This window comes from Hemicordylus capensis, chromosome 5, assembly GCF_027244095.1.
Source record: "Hemicordylus capensis ecotype Gifberg chromosome 5, rHemCap1.1.pri, whole genome shotgun sequence".
NCBI classification, from domain to species: domain Eukaryota; kingdom Metazoa; phylum Chordata; class Lepidosauria; order Squamata; family Cordylidae; genus Hemicordylus; species Hemicordylus capensis.
The window spans coordinates 247,407,055-247,432,965 of NC_069661.1; the positions used below are offsets into that span (position 1 = coordinate 247,407,055).

The 25,911-nt window shown below is 45.4% G+C and overlaps 1 protein-coding gene across 1 annotated transcript in view; it reads left to right on the forward strand.

The window, feature by feature from the left end:
• The window catches only part of IRAG2 (inositol 1,4,5-triphosphate receptor associated 2), a 70,824-nt gene that overhangs the window by 11,081 nt on the left and 33,832 nt on the right, over nt 1–25,911 (forward strand). Inside the window, exons 4-18 of the mRNA XM_053251424.1 lie at nt 697–877; nt 1,638–1,714; nt 3,185–3,263; nt 5,340–5,498; nt 8,585–8,702; nt 10,245–10,295; nt 10,429–10,506; nt 11,267–11,323; nt 19,026–19,085; nt 19,181–19,245; nt 19,407–19,509; nt 21,809–21,922; nt 23,115–23,216; nt 23,823–23,986; nt 25,431–25,545. Coding sequence (XP_053107399.1) covers nt 697–877; nt 1,638–1,714; nt 3,185–3,263; nt 5,340–5,498; nt 8,585–8,702; nt 10,245–10,295; nt 10,429–10,506; nt 11,267–11,323; nt 19,026–19,085; nt 19,181–19,245; nt 19,407–19,509; nt 21,809–21,922; nt 23,115–23,216; nt 23,823–23,986; nt 25,431–25,545 — 1,523 coding nt within the window. The remainder of the gene's footprint in view (nt 1–696; nt 878–1,637; nt 1,715–3,184; nt 3,264–5,339; nt 5,499–8,584; nt 8,703–10,244; nt 10,296–10,428; nt 10,507–11,266; nt 11,324–19,025; nt 19,086–19,180; nt 19,246–19,406; nt 19,510–21,808; nt 21,923–23,114; nt 23,217–23,822; nt 23,987–25,430; nt 25,546–25,911) is intronic.

The following is a 25,911-nucleotide window of genomic DNA, read 5'->3' on the forward strand; positions in this document are numbered from 1 at the left end:
CAAGAAAACCTTTGGGGCTGACAGGTCTTCTAGATGGAAGTGGAATCTTTGTGCCTTCTGCAAATTTCCTGAGCCCCTGAAATATGTTTTTGGTCCCCTTCTTCTCACATCTCGGCAACATTTGAAATAGTAAATGGCTGCCCCATTGGTTCCCCAGCATTAGAGACCAACACAATGGATGATGTCCTATTGTTTAGTCCAGGGGTTCTCCACCCTGGGTCCCCAGATGTTGCTGGACTACCATTCCCAGGGCTGTCCTTAGGGCATGGCAAGCAGGGTGACTGCCCCAGGCTCCACTCTTTTAACCCCATTAGAATTAACTGGAAGGGGGCCCTGCACTGGCTGATTTGTCCCGGGGCCCGCACTCTTCTAGGGCTCTCTAAGGACAGCCCTGACTGTTCCCATCATCGTCCAGCAACACCTGAGAGTTGGTAGTCTAGCAACAACTGGGGACCCAAGTTGAAGAACCCCTGCCTTAGTCCAATAAAGTGCATTTGTAACTTGGGGCCAACCAGAAGCTTGAGCCTCCCCTGGTGAATGTCCGTATCTCCTGGGGAAGGCCCACCTTCCATCTGAAAGCAATGTATGCTGCCCTGCAAAACTTCTAGCTCTCAACCCATCTGTGGTGGTTGTCATTGTGCACGCTGGTCTGTGAGAATAATAAAGTTCCTCTTTGGTTGTCCTTGTTCTTCTTAGGCAAAGTGGCTGTTTCCAAAATTGTGGACTTTCTCAGGTATACAACAAGCAGAAGTTCAGAAGATAGCAGTCTGGAAGAGCTGTGTAACATGCTTGATCCTGATCAAAAGGACATCTCCATAGACATGGAAACATATCATGCCATCATGAAGGAATGGGTTGAAGACTGCAAAAGGAACTGGTAACAGTGATTTTTGCACTCTTAAAATAAAATAAGGGGTAATCCATGCCTGTGACTTGTGCATGGTTTCATCCTGTGTATTGGAGAGATTCTCACTTCCTACAGTATGGAAGATTCTCAGAGCAACAATCTCCCTTCTCTGTAGCTCTTCATACTTTACTGTACTGAAGGACCTCAATGGTGGTCCTTCATCCAGCAGCATTCCAGTCACAGAAATAATCTGTCCCCAAATACAGCATTTGTTTCTGCAGCCATGGACAGTTGGAGGACAGAGCTTTTTAGAAAGCTGGGGTGGGACCTCAGAGTGTGCTCTTTCTTGGGATGTTGTATGCAAGTACATCAACCTTGCTTTTTATAATGCCTGGACAGGGCTAGGGTGGTTTGAACATACAAAACTGCCTTATATCAAGTTGGACCACTGGTCTTTCTAATCCATTGATGGTGGTTCTGACTGGCTGCAGCAGTTCTCCAGAAGCTCAGGCACCTGGTGGTCATGATGCTATGTAGCCCATCAGTTTTAGCTGTTTGACATCACTGAGGGCAATACAAGAAATCATTTTTGTGAGCAATAACCAAAAATCCTAGAAAGGGGGATTTGTTTCAGTTGTGCTGAGAAAACAGTTCCCCTTTACTAGAAAAATCGGCTTGGAAAACCAGTGTAATATCCTGGCATTGCCTGGTGAAATCGGCAAAACTGTGACTTGTGTTAAAGTTCTAAACTTGTGAAGAAAAGCTTCCCCCCCCCCCTTTTTCTTTCCAGGAAAGAAGCACCCTCTGAGGAGACAACTACAGATGTAGAAGAATCTGTGTCTAAATTGCAGGAAAACATTCTAGCAGGTACCAGATGCCCTTTGTGTTATGAAAGTCTTTGGTTTAGCAAAAGGTGCACTAGAAAGTGGACAAAGCTCTGAAGCCATATAATTTCTGCCCAGAGTGCTGGTCACATAGCAGTGGTGGAGACGGACAACACTATGGATCAGGAAGAGGAGAGTTATTGCAGAGCATATGGCATGAAACGTGTGGCTAGACTCAAATGAACCGATGAGATGTTGTAGCTACCCCCATACAGTGGCTTGTGGCAGTCATGCAATTCTTGGTCACTCACTTGACTTGTCCTCAATGCACGTACAGCAAAATGGGCAAGTGGAGTTACAAGAAGTGGATAGCAGATGAAATGTGTATTGAACCAATGAGTCTAAAAGGCACTTCTGTGTGGCAACAACATTGTACATCTTCAGTCTAGCTGTTTAATGCTAAATTGGAGAGGACATGCCTGATCCGGATCAAAGCATTTTCATTCTTTGGCATAATCGGTTTCCAGATCCATGGAGATGTCCCTTTGATTAGGATCACGCTTTGTGGGAAAATGGTATATAAAGTATTAAATACATTTCCTGCAAAAGCACATTAAATTTAGATTCATTTCTCTTTACCAAAAATCATGTTTGGAGCTCCTTTTCCCATGGTGGCTGCTGCTGCTTCCACTTTCTTGCACTAGTCATGTTGGTGGTTCCAATCGGAGATCAATGTAGTGAATGGGATGTTACAGTATTATGTAGCCAATTAGAGATGGCTGCTTGATGAGATCACTGAGGGTGATAGGAACATAGGAAGCTGCCATATACCAAGTCAGACCATCGGTCTATCTAGCTCAGTATTGTCTTCACAGACTGGCAGCGGCTTCTCCAAGGTTGCAGGCAGGAATCTCTCTCAGCCCTCTCTTGGAGATGCTGCCAGGGAGGGGACTTGGAACCTTCTGCTCTTCCCAGAGTGGCTCCATCCCCTGAAGGGAATATCTTACAGTGCTCACACTTCTAGTTTCCCTTTCATATGCAACCAGGGTGGACCCTGCTTAGCTTAAAGGGGAAAGTCATGCTTGCTACCACAAGACAAGATAAAGGAAGAATCCTTACCTTGTTTGTTTTTTTGCAAGGAGTGCTGAAAAATCCTTGGGGGGAAAGGGAGGTGATTTTTAACTTTGCTGGCATGGGTTTTCAAAGGACCAGTAAGTGGGGAGGGGTAAAGGAAACTGGTGCAAGAGAATGTTGAAAAAATGGGACTTGAATAAATAGTGCTAGGGAACTGGGGGCAGGGATGGGGGCGGGATACACAATGCTTAGTTTTGAGATGCTTGGAGCATTCCAGGGGATATCTGTGAAATTACTGGACATGTAGGGAAGGTGAAATGTGGAATGCATAGTCCTACAGAAGTGCTGGCTGAAGCTAGAAATGCTTAAACCATTTTCTAAAACTGTAATAGAGCTCCTTTTCTGTCCTTTCACCTGAAACGGGTTAATTGCTTTGCAGCTAAAAGGACTCCTGTTAGGATGAACGTAACTTCTGGAAGCTTGGAGGCATTTGGAGGAGATGTCTCTAGAGGAGACCTGTGAGTCCCTGAAATAGATATGTGTTTAAGCTGGGGTAGGGAAGCAGCAGGTGAAGGGGGGGCGGTTTCCCTGTCTCTTCTCTGCTTGAAAGCTCTCTCAGACATGTACGACTGATATTCTGAGTAAGGGTGGCCCGACGTATTGTGGTGCCTGAGGCAAGATATTTGATGCTGTCGTGCCCCACGACCCTAGTGGGAGTCAACCCTCTTTCCAAACTGACTCCTGCAAGTTTTGAAGTGGCCTGGGATGGAGAAGAGGGAAGACTGCCAGCAGCCTCCTCTTGGGTTTCTTGCAAGCTTTGCAAGGAGGGTGAGGAGAGGCTCTCCTCGCAACATTTGCAAAGGTCAGACTTGGCCCTTAAGAGCTGCTGCATTGGCAGTGGGGAGAGGGGCATCTGGCCACTCGGCTGCTCCCCCAATAGCCTGCTGTCTGAGGCAGATGCCTCACCTTGCCGCAGTGAAAAGTTTCATTCTGATTCGAAGACACCAGAATACAGGAGGCCCTTGATTATCATGGGGGTTATGTTCTTGGCTACCACCGTGAACACTGAAACTGCAATAATTGAAACCTTGTGCCTATGGGAATGATGGGGTTGGGTTCCTCAGTACATTGAGAAGTGCTAACAATAACCAAGCAGAGAGGAGAGAAATAACAGAGGAGTATGCACTGCAGCTCTCTGGCTCCTCCAATAATGCCCCCCAAAACAAAAATCCTCCCAGTTCAGCAAAAACAACAACACCCCAATATGGCTCCACACTGCTTCCAGAAGTGTCTCCAAGCTGGAAATGCCACTGGAAGTGTGCACAGGAACTGCAAATGGCCAAAACCCACCCCAGCAATAATGGTTATATAGGCAAATCGCTGAAACAGTGAACATGTGATAACAGAGGGTCACCTGTATGTACTTTGGTTCAAACACCTGTGCAACTTGTGGGAGCCTGTGAATTCCACTGTGAACAGTAGTGGGGTTTTTTCATTCTGTCTGACTCGGTGATGGTGGAATATAGAGCTCTTATCCTGCTAGCTCCCCCCCCCCCCCGGCAACCAAGCACAGTGACAGTTTTCCATAATTCAGGGTGCAGAACTGCTTTTGTCACACTATAGAAAGAATACTTGTCGCTTGTGGCACATGGGAAGTTTCTTTATACCAAGTCAGACCATTAGGAGCATAGGAAGCTGCCATTTACTGAATCAGACCAGGCATTCAGATGCTCTTCCCAGAGCAGCACCATCCCCTGAATGGGAATATTTTACAGTGCTCACATTTAGTCTCCCATTCAAATACAAACCGGGGCAGACCTTGCTTAGCAAAGGGGACAATTCATGCTTGCTTCCACAAGACCAACTCTCCTCTCATAGTTTTGCATGGAAGAATGAACAGAGGCAAACATAGGACGCTGCCATATACTGAGTCAGACCATTGGTCTATCTCGTTCAGTATTGTTTTCACAGACTGGCAGTGGCTTCTCCAAGGTTGCAGGCAGGAATCTCTCTCAGCCCTATCTTGGAGATGCTGCCAGGGAGGGAACTTGGAACCTAGATGCTCTTCCCAGAGCAGCTCCATCCCCTAAGGGGAATATATTACAGTGCTCACACTTCTAGTCTCCCTTTTGTATGCAACCAGGGCGTACCCTGCTTAGCTTGAGGGGACAAGTCCTTAACTTGGTCCAGCTAGCTCGGTATTCCCTGCACTGACTGGCAGCAGCCCTCCACGGTTTCAGGCGGAGTCTTTCCCAGCCCTTCCTAGGGTTGCTGCCAGGGATTGAATCTTGGACCTTCTGCATGCAAACAGATGCTCTACCACTGAGCTGCAGCCCCATCCTCTAAGGAGAACATCTTACAGTAGACAGTGTTCACATGTAGACACCCATTGAAGTGTGATCCAGGGTGAACCCTTCTTAGCAAAGGGGACAACTCATGCTTGCTACTGCAAGATCAGCTCTCCTCCCTGAGGTCTGGAAGCATGTTGATATCTGAACACGCCTTTATGTTTCTAGCCAGTTTACCACCATTTTGGAAAATATGGGGGAAATTGAAGCTAGAATTACATATTTTAAAAAAAATTTTTCCTACAGGGAAACGTCTGACTTGATCACTTGCATAGCCGATCTTCAGTTCAACAATCAAAAACTTCAGGAGGAGAATGGCCAACTGAAGTTGGCTTTGGATGCCATGGAGGAGGCCAACAACAGACTCATGGAAGACAGCGAGGAGCTGCGCAGTCAGATAAAAAGGTGGACCACTTTGAGCTTAAGTTAAGTCTTTCACTGACTGGATTAGGAATGGGCGGCAGACCTCTAGTTTAATTCAGCAGTATGTGGCTCTAAGGCCAGCTGGAATTAGTCTGGAGCTGAAATTTCTATACTTGAGAGGAATGTGTGTGGGTTTTGAGAATTCTACACTCTTCCCTAAATAATTTCACTTGGTTCTAGCAAACCCATTACCCATTACAAGGAAGCTGCCTTATACTGCTGAGTATATACTGATCCATCTAGCTCCATACTGTCGACCTTGACTGGAAGTAGAAGGTTTCAGGCATCCCCTGAAAACAAGGGACTAGTTTGAGAGAATATGAGATTTGGTAATTCTGGATATATTATCCTCTCAAATAAAAGCTTCTGTGAACCCCCAATATAGCTATTCCTTAGCACGTTGGATTCCATTTTTAAGTTAGGTAGATTACTCTAGGGGAAATTATGCTAGACTGAAAGATTAAAAGTAAATATTTTTGTAATATTTTAATGACAGCTTATAAGTATTAAAAGCTTTGGGTTTTTTTGTTAAATGAATGTACCACCTTTCATTAAAATAATCCCAAGGTGGACACAGAATTTTAAAAAGATTATAAAAAGCCACAATTAAAATATTAAGCTAAAATATAAAAACAAATTTGATTAAAAATTTAAAATACAAGCATAAAAAACAGAATAAAATACAAAGAAGAAGCAGAGACAGTCATATAAAAGCCTGGGTAAAAAGCCAAGATTTAGCATGCTTTCTAAAAACTGTGATGGAGACCGAGGAGCGAATAGCCACTGGGAGAGCATTCCAGAGTCTGGGGGCAGCAACAGAGAAGGCCCTGTCCCATGTGCCCGACAACAAAACCTCCCTTATTGTTGGCACCCAGAGCAGAGCCCCCTCAGATGACTTTGTCAAGCAAGCAGCAACTCTTGGGAGCAGGCGGTCCCTCAGGTATCCTGGGCCCAAACCGTTAAGGGCTTTAAAGGTCAAAACCAGCACCTTGAGTTGCACCCGGAAACAAACTGGTAGCCAGTGCATCTGTTTAAAAATGGGTGTGATATGCTCCCAGTGGCACCGGGCAGCTCCAGATAAAACCCTAGCTGCTGCATTTTGCACTAGCTGCAGTTTCCAGAAATCCTTCAAGGGCAGCCCCACATAGAGCGTGTTACAGTAATCCAGCCGTGACTAAGGCATGGTTTAAGGCTTCTTCACAAATATTTTAATATGGGATGTCTTTATTGATTTTTCTATCAAAGGGGAAACTACTCAACATTTTATTTCTAAATGTTTTGTTATACTTAGAGATATCAAAGAGAAGGTTTAGGAAACAAAGGAGGGAGATGGACACCTAGTGACATGCCCTCTTTGCCTTTGTTGGGTCGACGACACATAGATGAATGAGCAGGATCCCACTTTACTGAGACAGACTTTTTGGTCCCTTTAGCTGATGCCGAATTCAAACCCAACAGGAAACCAGAGGTCCCTTCACCTTTTTCCTAACCCAAACATCTGAATTTAGGGAAATGCAGTTTGCAGGGGAGAGTGATCCACAGTTTCCCTCCCTGAACTCCAATCTGAACCTTTGGTTCAGAGTGGAATTTGGGCATCATAAACTCCATTTCTGCAGTGCCAGTTTTGCATCCGGACACTGGCACCACCGTTTGGGCTACATGGAACCGAAGCTTAGAGAGGAAGCTCCTCCATCTCTCCAGCCCAATTGGCTGTCCTTTTGTCAAGAAAGTGGACTGCCTGTCTGCCTGCACAGACAGCTCCCCTGCCTCTCTGTAGTCTCACTGATTGCTGAGAGGTCCCTCTCCCCAATGTCCAAATGCGTGGGGGGGGTGCAGTTACGTCTGAATGGGGCCTAAATATTCTTCCTTTAACTGACAGTAACTCTTCAAGGTTTCAGGCAGACACCTGTTAGCTCATCTCCTTTAGCTGTAGAACCTCAGTATCTTTGGCATGCAAGTGGAGGCTCTGGTGCTGAGTTATGACCCTTCCTGCTCAAGTGGATGGACTTGGAGGCTATTGCTGGGCTGGTACTCTGATTCTCTTAAGGCACACATGGAAATGGTCGGCTTTTGTTGGAAGTGCAGCTGATATGTGTAGACTTGGTTACTGCAACGCATTCGGTGTGAGTCTACCTTTTTTTGTATGTAGTCCAGAAAATTTAATTGATGCAAAACGCGGCAGCCAGGTTGGTGTCTGGGTCATCTCAAACAGACCGTGCGACTTCTATTTTAAAAAGAACTACACAGGCTACCAATGTGTTTCCAGGCAAAATACAGGCTGCTGGTCATAATCTATAAAGCCCTAAACAATGTAGGCCCAGGGTATTTAACAGAGTGTCTTCTTCACTATGAGCGCCATTGGGATCATCCGGAGAGGTCCATCTGCAGTTGCCACCAGATGAAGTGGTGGCTACTCAGGGACCGGGACCTTCCCTGTTGCTGCCCGGAGGCTTTGGAATGCATTCCCTGTCAAAATAAGAGCCTCACTATCTCTGAAAGCTTGTAAAAAGACTTGAGATACATTTATTCACTCAAGCCTTTTAACTAGAATTGTGGCTTTAAACTGACCTAATGCTTGAATTTGTGTGTTATGTTTGTAAACTGCCCAGAGACATGAGTTTGGGGTTGTGTACAGCCAGAGGTTACCAATTCGAATCCCTGCAGGTATGTTTCCCAGACTATGGGAAACACCTATATCGGGCAGCAGCAATATAGGAAGGTGCTGAAAGGCATCATCTCATACTGTGCAGGAGGAGGCAATGGTAAACCCCTCCTGTATTCTACCAAAGAAAAACACAGGGCTCTGTGGGTGCCAGGAGTTGACACCGACCCAACAGCACACTTTACTTTACAAATAAATAAATACGACAGTAGGTTCTGGTAATTGTTACCTTAATGAAATCTCATTGAAGTAGCAAAGAGAGACAACTTCCTGTAACTAGACTGCTTCCTGACATGTGCTGCTCAAAATAGGAATCTGATGGATGGGTGTGTTTTTTTGTTTTTTGTTTTAAACACACACACAACCTGATGCTGTTCATAAGTGTTGGTGGTTTGGACTCTTTCAGTTTCCAGCAGTCCGTGACTCGAGTGAAAAACTTGAAAGAGGAACTGGAAGAAGCCAAGACTAGTCTTAGTGCTTCTGAAGAAAGAAGGTTGAAGATGGTGGCCCAAAATAAACAGCTAGTATGTGGAGTTGAACTATTTCCAATAGTTGGTATTTGTTTTATGTCAGCTGCACTGAGATGTGTACTATAATTCTTGTAGGGAAGCAAGTACAGAATCAGCTGGATTCTAACTTGTACACCACTTTCCTAAAGAAGATTATGCTCAAAGTGGCTCATAGCACAAGATAAGAGAGCAATTCATTCAGAAGAAACAAAACAATAGCATTGAAATAAACACTTCAGTTTTATAAGCATAACAACGTTTCGATAAACTTGGGCATGCCATTAATATACAGTTTCCAGTAAGCATAACTATCTGGTCATCCAGACACATCAAAATCGTTAGGAGTACATTACAAAGAGCAGGATATCGTATTGAGTACAGAATCCAGTTTTAAGAAAATCTCTGTGTATCCTAAAAAGAATGAGCAAGTTTAAAGCCCTGAGGACGGAAAGCAATGCTTTAAAATGTGGGCAATACCTGCTGAAAATCAAGTCAGAGGTGACTGAATGAGATTCCCTATAGTAGAAAGTACCTTGAATAGCTCCTTGCCCTTTCCCACTGCTCACACAAAATGTGCAGAATAAATTGTGCACAATTACAAGGCACTCCATATTTGCATGTCTTTTACAGAACTGCTCTTGGAGCAGAGTTTTGATTGCCAGAGCTGGGAATTTTTAAACTTCTGTAAATTGATAAAAAGGGTGGCGTTTAATAAATGGTGCCTATGAACTGAGGATCATGGCATGTTTTGGGCACTTACACATATAATGGAATTGAACAAGTTACCACTTTTTCCAATGACTCCTCTCTCTCTCTCTCTCTCTCTCTCTCTCTCTCTCTCTCTCTCTCTCTCTCTCTCTCAAACCACTGGCAAGAGAACATCTCCTACCATAAGGCCATATTTTTATAAAATCCTTAAATATTATAGTGTCTGAAACATGTGAAATATGTCTGTAATGGAATCAGAAATTAGGAACATAGGAAACTGCCATATACTGACTTGGACCATTGGTCAGTCTAGCACAGTATAGACTGGCAGCGGCTTCTCCAAGGTTGCAGGCAGGAGTCTTTCTCTCAGCCCTATCTTGGAGAAGCCAGGGAGGGAACTTGGAAACTTCTGCTCTTCCCAGAGTGGCTCCATCCCCTAAGAGGAATATCTTACAGTGCTCACACATATATCCCATTCAAATGCAAACCAGGGCAGACCCTGCTTAGCAAAGGGGACAATACATGCTTGCTACCACAAGACCAGCTCTCCTATAATTATGTCTTTATAGGAAAGTTCAGAAAATATATAATTGCAAAAGGGAAGTGAAAGAACAGGTTGAAACTTATAACATTTCACTCTCTATTGGGAGAAGAATTGAATGACTTAAGACCCCTGTTAATAGTGAAAACCAATAACCAGCTTGCCATGAGCAGGGAGCTGGGTCTACCACAGGATGTGGGGAATAAAGCAATCAAATGTTCACGATGTGTGTAGTGGCCCTGAGTAATCTTCTGTTTGCTGGCAATCAAAACCAAACCACTGTATTCTCTCTCACCTTCTTTCATCAGGAAAAAGAGAACCAGTCCTTTGTTCTCAAGATCTCTTGTCTACAAGAGGAGGTAAGGTTGCAATAACTGCTAATGTAGGTGAGCTGTAAGGCACAGTCCCTCTCTTCTGTGGCTGCCGGTTTCATTCACAAGGTCTGCTAGCTAGACTTGCTGTCCATAATCCATTGTATGTCCCTTGATGCAGAATATTCAGAATGCTCTAGATTCTGACGGTCTCCAAAAGAAGATTGTAGAACTGTCCAGAAACATGGCTGAGCTCCAAGTAAGTGTTTCTCTACATTTTTTTGCCTCAGAGTGTTGGTAAAAGAAGAACTTAGATCAATGTTAAATGTTCCCCAAACATCCATAATAGAGGCAACAGCAGCCCTGAAATCTCTCTGTGTGTGTGCGTGCATGCGCACACATGTGTGCACATGCGTTAGGACAGGCCTCGACAAAAAACTTTTGGCTCTGGGAGCCAGCTCAAAAACTTAGGCAATGCTGATGCAACCAGGAGGAGTAGGGCGCTGCTCATCTCCCCTGACCTTACTTGCTCACTCCTACTGGTTGGATCTGACCATCTCCTGGCTCAGGCACCACCCTTAGATTCCCAAGTGCCAGGGGAAACATAACCAATCACAATCTCTTGCTAGCAGAAACTTAAAATGGGTAACTGAGAGCATCAGCGACCCATGTGACAGGCTCAGCCCATAAAAAGCAGGACCAATTTAGCCCAAAGGCCCTCTAAAAGAGTCTAGTTTTGGCCTTGCATTTGAAACCATGCAGTGTTGGGGCCCAGCAGGCTTCAGGGAAGATGCTTCCTAAGCAGGGGCTGCTACTGAAAAGGCCCTGTTCCTAGCAGAGCTCCACCAGACTTCATCTGGCAGACTTGCTCTGAGCAGGGTCTCTGATGTTAAGCAGAGAGCCCAAAGCAGAGTATCTTGTTGGGTGGCTGACATGGCAGCTTTGGCCTGCTGACTGGTGGTTTTCTTAAGATGTGGCTGGTGTTGTGCCAATGCCTCTCATTTGTTCTTCCCTTGCAGATGCAAGTGCACCTGTATGAGAACACAGTGGTGAATAAAGATGCATCCCTTCATAAGGTTAGTCAATCTCATGATCAGCAAACCGAACCATTAAAAAGTTGGGTTTGATTGAGGTTCATCATCATTTTCCTCTCTGCTTCAGATAAATCAGTTTAGATACTCTGCATGTAGAATATTATAGAAATCCTTTGCTTGCAGTGCAGCTCTATAAAATAACCGTTGCTTTAGGGGGAAACATTCAAACTTTGAATGTTTAAAAAGGTTTTCACAAGATGAACAAGGGGTTAGAGATGTTGCCTAAAAACTTTGGAGGGGCTGTGGCTTAAAAACAACAACTAAGTGAGGGATATGATAGAGATGATGATGAGGGAGTGAAAGGGATTGATCCTGGCACTTAAGGGAAAGAGTCAGCTGTAAAAAGAGGGAATTTGAACTTCCTGTTTTAGGAGCAGATTCACTCCTTTATGCACCAGCAAGGATGCATCCTTCCTGGTGCATTAAGGGGTGAGTAATCTCTGAAAGGGACAGCTACAAATAAGAATAAAGGTTTTATAGTGTGTGTACATATAGACTCAAAGGTTCCTTCCATGCATTTTGCAATAGCTTCTTGCCAGCTGTAGATGGCGCCTTTCCACTGAAAAGACACCCCCCCCCAAAAAAAAACCCACCCATTAAAGGTATCAGAATTCTTTAAGAAGCTTACTATTGGCATTCTTGCTCATCTTTGAGGAGCTTTCCAAGTCCACAAAATGGACTTGGAAATGGACATATAATCCCAATTGGTTGCTTCACTTTAACAATGCTGTGCTTTTGTTTGTTTGTTTGTTTGTTTGTTTGTTTATCACATTTATATACTGCCCAAACTTTCATCTCTGGGCGGTTAACACAAAACAATTAAAACGCATATCTATATATTTAATTCCCTTGGGACCCTGCGTGCCCAGGATTTGGCGGCGGAACTCTCGCGACGTGCTGTGAGAGCTGGGGTCCTCGGGACTGAGGGAAACGTCGTTTGGGGGTTGGAGGAGCCCGGAGGAGGAGGAGGAGGCCGAGGGGGTGCTGCTGGGGGTGGCTAGCGAGAGGCGGCAAGAGGAGGAGTAGTGGCGGGCGGCTGAGCCGCGCTGCCAAGAGGAGCCCTGCTGGGTGGGCTGTGGGGGTGCTGGGCTCCCGAAAATGGCTGGGTGGAGGCTGGCGCAGCAACTGGGGCTGTTGTGGTGGGCATGGGGGCTGGGAGGGGGGAGAGCGGTGGAGGAGGCGGCGGGCCCTGGCAAAGGAGGTGGCCAGCCAGCGAAAATGACTGGGAATAGATTGGGGCAGAAGCGGGGGAGCGGCGAGGAGAGACTAGCGGCACAGATGCTGTGCGCCGGTTCAGCTAGTAAAAAGTTAAAACAATTCGACAACTTAAAATCAATCACAAAAAATTAAAACCAACCAAGTTTAAAAGGCTGAGAAAGCTTGGTTGAAAAGATGGGTTTTCAGAGGTTTTTAAAAAATTGCCAGAGATGGGAAGGATCGTATCTTAGTAGGGAGCACATTCCACAATCTCGGGGCAGCAACCGACCGAGAAGGCCCGTTTCTGTGTAGCCATCAGACGGGTTGGCGGTTACTGGAGACGGACTTCCTCAGATGACCTCAATGGGCGGTGGGCTTCATAGTGAAGAAGATGCTCTCTTAAATACCCAAGGCCTAAGCCGTTTAGGGCTTTATAAGTTATAACTGGCACTTTGTATCTTGCCCAGAAACCTATTGGCAGCCAGTGTAACTCCATCAGTAAAGTTAGCATGTTGTCTTCATGAAAATGGGTATCTAAGACCACACTGGCGGGCAGAGAACAAGTTCTACTGGGTTTAAGCAACAGCTTGCTTGGATTTGACTGAACATTAGGAGAAACTTCTTCTACAGCCCCATTCCCACATAATGCCAAACCTAGAGTTGAATGGAGCAGAGGTTGGAATTCGTGTATGTCCAAATGCATGAAACTGCAGTTCTGCAGCAAAAGCAGTCTCTCTGCCAGTCCGGTCGTCAATTTGCACATATCCATGCTTGCTAACTGGCCCACCAGCATCCACTCAATTTTTTTTCATCTGTGTGGGGAATGAGTTTTGTTGTGGGTAGCAGCCAATATTGCCCAGACACATAGAGGGGCCACTACTCCTTGGGAGTATGAAAGAATTCCCTGGAAAGGTGTGTGTGTGTGTGGGGTGTGTGTGTCACAATGTAAAAGTTGTATTATTAACCAGAGGGAACGAGGGCCCCACACAAGCAGTGTACCCTTGATTTGGATGGCCTACCTCATGAGAGCACAGTCCGATGGTGGACCAAAGCTCACAGAGCCTCTGGTCCTCCCCAGGTGGTCTGGTCCTCTCATGAGAGGGCTAATCCCCGGGCAGCAACTCAAACAGGAGCAGGAGTGTGATTGAGTGTTCCTGGACTGCTCTTCCGGGGTCCACCATCACAAGAGCATCCTTGGTCACAGTGGACCAGACCCCATAATCTTTTGCCCTTCTTCCCATATATATATTCCCGCATAGGAAGTAGTCATGATCCCTTCCCAGAGTAACAGAAAAATAGTGTCTCTCTGCATCCCCACCCCCACCTGCCGGTGCCAGTAATTGTGATTGTGTGATATTGTTTTGCTGTGGGCTCTTATGATGGCTGAGGTGCAACTACAGAGCTTACTGGGATGTAATCTTGGCAGATCAGGAAGAGGGAGCGGTTCCCCCTTCCCTATAACTGCAGGTTGCCAGGCTATGGTTGGATGAATGTCTGTGATAAGATTCATGCTTACAAAAATTAACCTTGAGTTCGTATCAGAATGGATTGAATTTAACATTCAGTGACAAAGTCTTTTTAGGTGGTGTCCTGTCACGCACCTCTCCTAATTCTTGGGTTCTCTGGCACAGGAGTTTAGTGATCTCTTTTCTGGTACCGAGGATTGTCCATCACTTTCATCAGCCTCATCTGTGAGGTCAAAACTGGAGGCAAGATCAAAGTTCTCTCTCGAGACCAGACTCCCTTCCTGCTTTTCTCATAGTATGCATGCTGGAAAGTCTCAAACTGTTCCATTTCTTTCCATCATCCAATACAACAGAATCTCCTTGGATTTCTGTTATTTGGGTTGGTCCAGAATTTGCATTGGGTATGTTTGGTGGTAGTTTTGCATCCTCTCAGCAGTTCAAAAGGTGATTTTCACATAATAGAATGAGTAGTAGCAAATGTGTTTATGGATTGCCTCTTTCCAGGGTGGTGGTTGTGTAGTAGCCTGTTGTAAACTTCCTTTCACTAATCTGTTCATCCTTTCCACTAAGTCATTCCCTCGAGGATGGTACAAGGAAATAGTCCTATGTTTTATCCCATGGTTATGCAAATATTGCTCCATTTCAAATGAGGTAAGCTGTGTCCCATTGTCAGTCACTGGTTCTTTTGGAAGATGTTCTCTCTCATTTGTAGTAATGTTGTCAGCAAATGAAACTTCTGGCCACCTGGAATAGTAATCCACCATCACTGTAACTAATCCTTGGTTTTTTGAGATGGTTATCAAAAGGCCCCATTATATCCAGAGCATCTTTTCCCCCAGAGTCAAGGGGGTAGCAAACATCTTTTGTGACTTGTCAGATACAGCACAAGCCATACAGTGCCTGATCACATTTCAGTGTGTTTTAGGGGTGTGCATTTTGGAATTTTCTTGTTTCGATTTGTATCCGAATTGAAACATCCCCGTTTTTGTTTTGTACCCAAACTTTCTGAATCCGAATCAGCCCTGTTTTGTTTTGTAGCCAAATTTTCCGAATCCAAATCAATTTGGATTTTTAAAAAGGGTCCCAGGGCAAAAAGAGTGGGTGGTGGTGGTAGTGTCCAATGGGTGGAAGCTACCACCCAAATTTCAAAGGAATTAGGCAAAGGGCTGTTTTGTTTTGTTTTGTTTTGTTTTGTGGATTTTTTTTAAGTTTACACACCTTTAAGAATTTTCCCATAGGGAATAATGGGGATTCCAGCAAATGTATCGCTTCAAATCAAGGGGAAAGGGATGACCCAGAGCAGAGTGTGGTGGGTGGTAGTGCCCAATGGGGGCAAGGAAACTTCCAGAATTATTTCAAAGGAATTGGGCAAAGGGCTGATCTTTTGTGATTTGTTGAAGTTTACGTGTCTTTAAGATTTCTCCCATGGGGAATAATGGAGGTTTCAGCAGCCCCATAATTCCACTTGGGGGGCACTGGGGTTGCCCAGAACGAGGGGTTGTGTAGTGCACATAGGGTGCCAACCACCCCCATAAGCCTGTGGGGTACTGTTGTTTTTTTTTTGTTTCTGAGGTGTTCACTGTAGATTCTCTGGTAGCATATGAGATTTTCAGTGAAAAACAAGAATCCACTCTCATATGCTACCAGAGAATCTACACTCAGAACACCACAGAAACAGCAGAACCCAGCACCCCATAGGTTAGCAACCTTTCCCCTGGCCAATGTGGGGTCAGTAAAGAGTGGGAAGAAGCAAAAGAGCCAATGGGGAACAAGGAGGGAATTGTCAGCAGGTCAGCCCATGATTTAGGTCACTGATTGGAAGGGTGGGAAATTCAAAGAGATGTCAAACACAAAATGGAGACTGACTCAGAGATCACCACAAAATGGAGGTCCAAAACAACAAAATGTTTTGTAGCCGAAACAGGGACGTTTTGTTTTGTCTACAAAACACCCGGAACAGGCTGTTTTGGGTACAAAACATTTTGTATCTGAAACGTTTCGCACATCCCTATCCAGCATCCTGTTTCACACAGTGGCCCACCAGATGCTGCTGGAAGCCACAGGCAGGAGTTGAGGGCATGCCCTCTCTCCTGCTGTTACTCCTTGGAGTCCTTCTGTTACAACCTTGGAGAAGCCACTGCCAATCTCTGTAGAGAATACTGAGCTAGATGGACCAACAACCTGACTCGATGTAAGTCAGCTTCCGGTATTCCTGGTGATCCAGTTCACAGAGCCTCCCTTCCTTGGCCTGTGTGCTGAAAGGGGCAGAGGGAAAGGGAGAGAGCTCATATACTAAAAAGACGGCAGTGCAGTCCATATGTAGGAGGGATCCAGGCTGCTGCAGCAAAATTGTCTTGGGTACCAATCCACGTCTCCCCCTGAACCTAGAAATCATCAACCCTGTTTTTTAAAGCTGCTCTACACAAATGTCGTGTTCCAAGCAGGTCTGGGAGTCCTGCTGGCAGCAAGAATCTGTCCTGTCAGCCACTTTCCTGCTCAGGATCATCATGCTTACAGTGTTCACCTTAAAGCATGAGGATTGTGGGTGGAAGGTGACTGATGGGCGGGATTATTGCTGCCGGCAGGCCTTCTGAACTTTCTTGGAATGCTCTACTTGTGTGGAATGGCTTCTTCCTTTTCTTTCTCTTTTAGGAATGGGTGAATGGGGCTATACTGCTACCCGATTCCTTCTAACTCTTCCCTTGGTCCCTTCCAGCCCTACCTTGGAGGTCTTCCAGTCCAACCTCCAGCTCAGAGGAGGAAACTGCTTCAGCATCCCTGACAGTGAACCCACTGCACAAGGCAGATGGTTCTACTGCCCAGCAGTTCTTAGGAGGTTCTTAGCTAATAGCTAGCCTGAACCTGCATCCTTATAATTCCAACCCATTGGCCCTAGTCCTGCTCTTAGGACTCTTAGGGAACCAGTCTGCTCCTCATTCAGACATTTGAAGAGGGCTATCATATCTCCCTATCTTGTAATGTGCAAACTTGCCCTTGGTTGCAAACCTTTCCTCAGATCCTGTTTTGCTTAGCGGTGTTCCTGCTCCAAACACCTGCAGCTAGTTTGAATCATGCAAAACCCAACCTTAACGCTGATAAAGGGTGTTGACTGCTAGGGCAAAGGCAGGGTGCGGCAACAATCCCTCTCCTGTTAACATGGGAGTTGGGGAGTGTCTGGACCCGTATACCTCTTGCCATAATGGTCCCTCCTTCCTGTACTCATCCTCCCAAGGGTGCTGTACCTGCGTACAATGTCCATGCAGTGGCATAGCCACCATCGGATTGTGGGGGGGGGGAAATGTCCCTGGGCTGCTAGAGGGGCTCCAGGGTGCCCTTCACCCCAGCTGGTGAAGAAGGTACACACAGGTTGGGACATCGGTTGGGCACATATGGCCCCTCACACTTTCCCAGCTGGCCAGCAGTTTCTTGGCTGGCTGCTTCTTTTCTCTTCCTCACCTGAGTGAGGGAGAAGAAAATGAGCACCCAGCCAGTGAAGAAACGGTTGGCTGTAAGAGAGCAAGGGTCAGCAATACCAGTGCAAGGGACATGGCGGGCATGCATTGGGGGGCACCACAAAGGCAAGCAGTGGCCAGACCCACGTCTGACACCAACCTCCCTGTGTTCATAGTTTTCACAATGAGAGAACAGGGTCTGTACTGTATTGTGAAACGGACAAGATACCAAAAGGAAACACCGACACCAAAGGTCTGCCAGCCAGTGAGCCCCGTAATTCAACCAGCCAAAGTGAAGGACACATCTCATTTTGGCTGAGCTGCTAGCAATGTTTTGTGCAGAAGCTTGATTCCTGCTCACCTGACCAGTAGGAAGCTTTAAGAGCTGCCTCTGTCTTGGGATCCTGGAGTTTTATTGCGGGGTTCCCAGCACAGCATCATCCCTCCAATGGTGGTTGCTACTAGTACTACCGTATTTCCTTTTTCGACCGTGAGCTTTTTTTGTGACAGGGAATCATCTAATTTATTTTCTATGAAAACTGCTTGGGCAACTTCTGTTAAAAAGCAGGATAGAAATGTTCATAGCATTAGTAGCATATGCTGAGGCCCTGATAGGTTCCTTCCTCTCCACATGGAAAATGTTGCTTTCTCACCCAGTCTTGAGGTTACACTTAGCACTGATGTAGCATTGTGGTGAAGGGACCAACAAACTGGAACTTCCTCAGTTCAACCATTCCTCCTATCATTTCGATGGCCTTGAGCAAGCCATTCATCCCATCAGTCCTCCCCAGCTGGAACATGGGGATAAGATTTGCCCTTCAAATTCAGTGTTATACAAACAGCATCTGCTTTGCATGTCAACAGTTCCAGATTCAATCCCCAGCATCTCCAAATTGGAAATCTGGAAAGACTGAGATCCTAGAGAGCCACTGCCGATCAGTGTAGAGCAGGGGTTTTCAACCTTGAGTCCCCAGATGTTGATGGACTTCAACTCCCATAATCCCTAACCAAAGGCCATCGGGGCTGGGGATTATGGGTGTTGATGTCCAATAACATCTGGGTACCCAAGATTAAGAATCCCTGGTGCAGAGAATACTGAGCAAAATGGTCCAATGGTCTGACTTGGTATAAGGCAGCTTCCTATGTAACTGCCAAATAAGTAGAGCACATCTTGGGCCACACCCTTTTAAACCAAGCATGTTCTAGCCATCAATAGCCATTGAACATCTTTAACTATAAGACAGCCTAGAGTGCACTTGCCCGACTTTGGCTCTCCTACAAATGTTGGCCTACAACTTCCATCATCCCTGACTATGTGCCACTACGGCTGGGAATGATGAGAGTTGAAGTCCCAAAACAGCTGGATTGCCAAAGCTGTACAGCCCTGACCGAGAGAGACTATCAGCTGTCCTTTTTTCCCCTTCCTTTTCTTTTGGCATAGCTGCAACCAAATTCTTGGCCAGTCTTGTAGGAAGGCTTTATATAGAAGATCAGCTCCAGGTAATGGACTGGACTGTATGCCCTTTAGAAGTCCTGTGCTTCTAACACTAATCCTTTTGTCCTTTGCAGAAAGACTTGGATATCCAGGATCTGAAGTCTACTCTTCAGGAGTACTCCTCCGTAATAGAGGTATCATTGCAATACTATGTTGAAGGGAGGGGAAGGTGGTCTTGCATGTTCTCATTCCACAGATCCCATGTTAAGTCTTTTGGCTGTCATTCTAGACTTTACGAGTAGAGAAGAATAAACTGGTGAACAACATTCAACAGCTGCAACAAGAACTGATCTCGTAAGTATTTCTGGGTCTGAAGAGGGGAGGGACAGACTGTTGTCTCAATAGCATCTGTAAAGCTCTCTCTCTCTCTCTCTCTCTCTCTCTCTCTCTCTCTCTCTCTCTCTCTCTCTCTCTCTCTCTCTCTCTCGCTGTCTTTGTTTTTTCCTCTCTGCTAGAAATGGCATAATCCTTCCCTTGATATACAAGTTCAACAGCAGCATCTTCGAGGGGACCAAATCATTGCACTGTGAACTCCAACTTGCTCAGGAACAATCGGAGGTAGGAAACAGATGGACATCTGAAGTGCAAGAAAACATTTAAACCCGAACTTTCTGGTCATATTTATGGATTGTGCTAATGCTAGTTGACTGTGCAACTCCTTTGGCTATTCAGAGCTGCTTTGGGAAAGAGGAATTTCTCTCTGCCCTCTTGCTGTGTTCTTGTCTTGGGAAGTTTGCATGTGTGGATCTTGCAGGAGACAACTCCAGTATAAAAAGAATGGTAAAGCACTTGCTTTGCATGCTAAAGGTCCCAGGTTCAGTCCCTGGGGTCAAGCTTGGAAAGACCCCCTGCCAGCCAGAGTAGACAATGCTGTCCTAGATAGACCCAGTAACCTAACGTGGTTGAAGGTATCTTCATATGTTCACAGGAGGTCCATCACCTGCAGGGCTAGCCTGACATCAATGGGAGCTTCCCGTCCAGGGCAAATAGCAGTCATTGGGGGTTAGGGGGTGTCCGCTCTGTTGGAGATAGGACTCCATAGGCATCAACTCTTAACACCTGTGACTCATATTGACCACTAGGGACACTAGGAGTAGACTGCCCCCTTGTTCTCTCTCACTTCTGTATCTCTGCTCTAAGTCTCTTCCGATTGGTAGACTGGTTCCTAGGAGACTCCCTTCTTGGTTCTCTCTGTTCCTCCTCCCTTGTATCATGAGGTGGCTAGTACAGCATGCAGGCTTTTCTATCCAAGTCTGTAACTTCTTTAAATAAATCCTTACTTGTGTTCGACCAGGCGTTCCCAACCAGTGGTACTCTAGAAGCTGCTGAACTACAATGCCTATCATCCCCAGCTACAAATTATTGTGACTGGGCATGATGGGAGTTCAGCAATTTCTGGAGTACTGCTGGTCAGGAACCCCTGTTTTTAGACCTTAAGCAATGGCCTCCAGATCTCCTCTATGAGCTCTTCTCTCATCGAACTGAGTTTCACACTGCTAAATAAGGAGTTGGTTCAAATTCTCCCTTACACAATCCTGGCTGGTACTGTGGCCCAGCAAAAAGTTAGTCTCCCTCCTGGCCATTTCATAGTCAGGATTGAACCTGCTCTGGTTACTATTTAGCATAAAAGAAAAAGAAAAACCTATACCAATGCAAGGCCCAATCATGTGCTTAAAACAACATGTAGGCCCCTTTGGGACGCAACGGCAAACCGCTGGTCCAACGCACTTGCGGTTTGCCTTCTTTCCCACTGTGTGCTCCCAGACTATCACAATCTGATGTCTGGGAGCCAACAAAGTGGGAGGGACTGGCTGTGTGGGCTTCCTCTGACCCTGGAAGGACAGCCCACACCAGCCAATGGGCTAGCAACCTGTGGGAGGAGCTTGCTCTCTTGTCTCCGGTTTGGGGTGAAATCCCAGTCTGGACTAACATAGGAAGGAGCGGACCCTCGGTTGGTTGAGTGGGACTCGCTACAAACTGAGGGTTCATTCCCAGGTTTGGGGGCAAAATCAGAACTGTGTTTCTGATAATTTGGACATCACCGGCTTCTGGTGAATGGTGAATCACCGGCCTCTTGACACTGGCCTCTCTTTTAATAATAGAAGAAAAAGAAATAGAAAAAAATCACCAAATACAAAGATCTACAAATTGAAATTGAAAGGCTGTGGCAGAAAAAGACCAAAATAATCCCAGTGGTAATTGGCCCCTGGGTGCAGTTCCAAAAGACCTTGAAGAGCACCTCAACACCATAGGGGCCACAGAAATCACCATCAGCCAATTACAAAAAGCAACTTTACTGGGAACAGCCTATATTCTGTGATGATATCTATAACAGCAACAACATTGACAATAAAATTCAGCCATCCCAGGTCCTTGGGAAGGACTCGATGTCTGGATAAAATAAACCAGTCAATAACACCTGTCTGACTGTGTAAATAAATAATAATAATAATTAATTAAACTTTATTTGTTAGCCTCCCCATAACAAATTGTTTTCTGGGTGGCTCACAACAGAGGATTAAAACATAGAATAAAAACACATAACACATTAAATCATAACAGACAAAAAAGAGAAGAAAATACAAAATACAATACAAAGCAGTTTAAAAACTCATTTTAAAATAAGTTAAATATCAGATCAGATCTGAAAACAAGGATTATGTTACATGTAAGAGAGCTACCACTTCAGAACCTGTCTGATGTCCCAGTTCTATTTTAAATGGTGTTTTAGATACCTGCATCTTCGAATAATTTGCCTGCACTTTTCAAAACCATAGCAAAGTAAGGGTTAAAGTCCATATAGCAGAACTGCCATGGGGTCAAGGGCGATGTGGTTAACTTACTTTTTATTTTGAAGATGGTGGCATTAGAAAGGACTGCACTGGATGAATCGCTGGACCGGGAAGTTTTGCTGCTCCTGCAGGGGCCAGAACAAACAGGGGAAAGGTTTAAGGCAATCCTCCAGAAACTGGTATGGAAAAGGCTTCTGGTGGCTGAGGGCATACTGGGTGAAACAGGCTTCAAATGCTTTCCTGAGCTTTTGTTCATCTCAAAGCTTGAACAAACTGCTTCTGCTATCTTCTGTCCACTCTGGGTAGAGTGAGGTTTTCTGCTGCTCCATTTTATTTTATTTTAATTTAATTTATTTTTTTACATTTTTATATCCCACTCTTCATCCAAGGAGCCCAGAGCGATGTACTACATACTTAGGTTTCTCCTCACAACAACCCTGTGAAGTAGGTTAGGCTGAGAGAGAAGTGACTGGCCCAGAGTCACCCAGCAAGTATCATGGCTGAATGGGGATTTGAACTCGGGTCTCCCCAGTCCTAGTCCAGCACTCTAACCACTACACCACATGGTGAAGCGCAGAAGCAATACAGGAAGAACAGATGGCTAAATACTGGTAATGTTTAGAGTATAAAACGTTTTGGATACAGCTTAGATAGAAAATGTTTGCCTTGGAGCTGAGATTCTCAAACTTGGGCCCCCAGATGTTGTTGGACTGCAACTCCCACCAGACCTAGCCAGTGTGGTGTAGTGGTTAGTGTGTTGGACTAGGCCTGGGGAGACCTGAGTTCAAATCCCCATTCTGCCATGAAACTCACTGGGTGACTCTGGGCTAGTCACTTCTCTCTCAGCCTAACCTACCTCACAGGGTTGTTGTGAGGATAAACATAACCATGTACACCTCTCTGGACTCCTTGGAAGAAGAGCAGGATAGAAATGTAGTAGTAGCAGTAGTAGTAGTAGTAAAGGCCTCAGACCATTGTGTATGAAAGATGAGTAGTGGAGAGGCTAGGACAGGGCTGTACAGCTTTGGCCCTCCTGTAGATTTTGGCCTACAATTCCCATCATCCCTGACTATTGGCCATTGTGGCTGGGTTATAGTACCACAATAGCTGGAGGAGGCCTGAAGTTAGCAACCCTGGGCTAGACAGACCTCCCACAGGGGTGCATAACAGAGTCTGTGGGCACGTGGCCATTTAAATACCATGATACGTTCACTAGTTCTGGCATTCATTGAGTGTTGCCACTTAAATTTGGGTGGCAACCTTGGGAACTCAAATCTGTTCTAAAAGTTAGAGTACGAATGTGACGAATATTTCTATACCATTTTCCAACAAACCTTCCCCCAAAATGTGGCCTGGTCCTTTTATTTACAGCAAGAAGAACTTTCTCAAGTGGAAGAATTAGCAGGGTTGTATCTGCTGTGGACCGCAGACTCCGAGATCAATGTGCAAGAGACTTATGAGAGGAAACTTATGGTAAATATTTTTGTTTCCATTGTGGGGGCACCCAAGGACACTTTAGATATTGGGAAGAGTTCCTTGTTTGTGAGAATTAGTCTGCTGCAAATGTTTTATTTCCTCCTGTTCTGAATATACATTCAGACATTATGCTGTATGAGTATACAGATGTCTGTACATTCGTACAGGTGTTTTTTTTTATTGGCTGTATCTGTGCATTCATTTTAAAAGTGAACCTGGGTACAGGCCCCTCAAATGCATGGTACAGATAGGAATTGTTCTGCTGTACCTGTGTTCAACGTGACGTGAGAATAACTGTACACTCTATACTCATACGAGTGTTGAACATAATGTCTGAATAGGGCTCCGGACAATTGGCTAACTTGAGGCTTCTCAAATTTGGGTCCCCAGATGTTGTACTACAACTCCCATCACCCCTTTGTCTATTGTGGTTGGAGATAATGGCATTGTTGTCCAACAACTGGGGACCCAGGTTTGACAACTCCAGATTGAATTAATTGGGTTGTGTGTGTGATGGACACGGAATACTGGGGGGAAGTACTGAGAATCAGAATCTAGCAAAGCGATTCTTGTGGTGTTAACACTGTTTAAATGTCCATGCAGGATCTCAAGCAAGAGCTGGGAACTAAAAGCTCTCTCTGGCTTCAGAAGCTTAATATCTTGGGAAGTCAGAAGGAATCCTTGGACAAGGAGCTTATAAAAATGGCAGGAAACTTGAGGAGAATGAGAACTGAACAGCTGCACTTGAAGAAAGAGCTTTCATCCAGGTATTTTCATCTTCTGTGTGTGTGCTTTAAAAAAAAAAAAAAGGTCAGTCTAGTGGTGGGATTGAGAACCTTCAGAGCCAAACTGGCATATGCTAAGGGAGCTGAAGTTCCTTCTACCGTCAACTGTCCAAGGGCAAAATTAGATGTGATGTGAGGGATCAGAGGTGAGATCTACCTCCTGTGGCTTTTGAATCCTTTTCTAGTGGATCCAGCATGACTACCTATGACCATTCAAGACTGCTCCCTGATGGCACTTTGATCCCATACCATATCTTTTCTTTAAAAAAAAAAACCCAACTAAAAGCAAATCAGTGGAAGGAATACAGTTTGCTAACCTTCTGCACCCTAAACTGCCACCTTGTGTCAATGCATAAAGGATAACGTTCACCAGTTATGTAGACAGTATTTAACCTTTGGCTTGGGCAATGGATATAATTCAGTGGCTATCACACTGGGGTCACCAGATGCTGATGGACCACAGTGTTCAGCCTTTGTGTCTGGGAAGGATGGGAGCTGCCATCCAGTTTGAGGACCTCTGAATCAAACTAGGTATGCAGTGATGGGGTACTTGGTTTCTGGGCCTGGTTGGTTCAAGGCAGAAATAGAAGTGACATTGTGTTGGAGATAGAGTTCCAGTGCATCAGCCTTTTGCACCAATTATCCTAATGACCACTAGGGGCATTGGGAGTACAGATGGTGAGTAAGGGTCTCCCTAACTGTTCTACCTGTCTCTACTCTACGGCCCCTGATATGACTCTACAGGTATTTCCTGTGAAAGCCAGAATCTCTTCCTTTCCTCTTAGAGAGCAGATGGAAATATCTCTCTCGTTCCCTACCTATTCATTATGTAGTTCTTTAGATTAAGGATTAGGTCTTTCCTTCCAAAGTGTATTTCACCAGCGTGGTGTAGTGGTTAGAGTGCTGGACTAGGACCGGGGAGACCTGAGTTCAAATCCCCATTCAGCCATGAGACTTGCTGGGTGACTCTGGGCCAGTCACTTCTCTCTTAGCCTAACCTACTTCACAGGGTTGTTGTGAGGAGAAATTTAAGTATGTAGTACACCGCTCTGGGCTCCTTGGAGGAAGAGCAGAATATAAATGTAGAATAATAATAATTCTACAATAATCCCCATGTGTCTTCTCTAAATAGCTGCAACCACTAAACTCTGCATTCTGCTCTGTAACTGGAGTGGGTAGCTTCTTTAGCACTCTGCTCATTAACTGGGGGTAAAAATTACAACCCCCAACACATTGGTCATGAAGTGGGGAGAGGGAACTGAATTAAAGGGGCTGCATGAGCTCAGGAAGGCGGACGGCACTGGCTCATGGACCCAATTGTGCTTCTTGGTTTGGGGCATATAATCTAGCAAGTTGAGGAGGAGGAGCAATTAGTTTTGAGAAATGCAGCAGTAAGCATTCATGCCCTTGCCTTACCTTCCTACAGACAGCATAAGCTAGAACTGGTCACACAACTGAAGGACAGTGCCATTGCGGAAGGAGACCTCTTGAGATCAGCACTTCAAGAGGTAACCAAACAACGAGAGGATGCCAGCAAGAAGGTAAGTGCTGCATGTTGTGTTACTGTCACTTTAAAATGGAGCATGCAGGAAGAAGGGAGGGGCTGTGAGATGAAGAAAGCTCGCAGTGGAAATCTCTCCTCCAGGGGTTCTCAACCTTGGATCCCCAGCTGTTGTTGGACTACAACTCCCATCACTCATGCAGATTGCTGGGGATGATGGGAGTGGTACTCCAACAGCTGGGGACCCAAGTCTGAGAACCTTGGACTGATCCACTGTTTTCCCAAGGCAAAACTTAAATGCTGGGTACATAACTGAGGGAAAAATGGCACGTTCTAACAGGACGGTGCCATGCAGTTTTGGTGAATGGAAGCTGAGTTGCATGTTTTAACTCTTAATGCTGTGGGG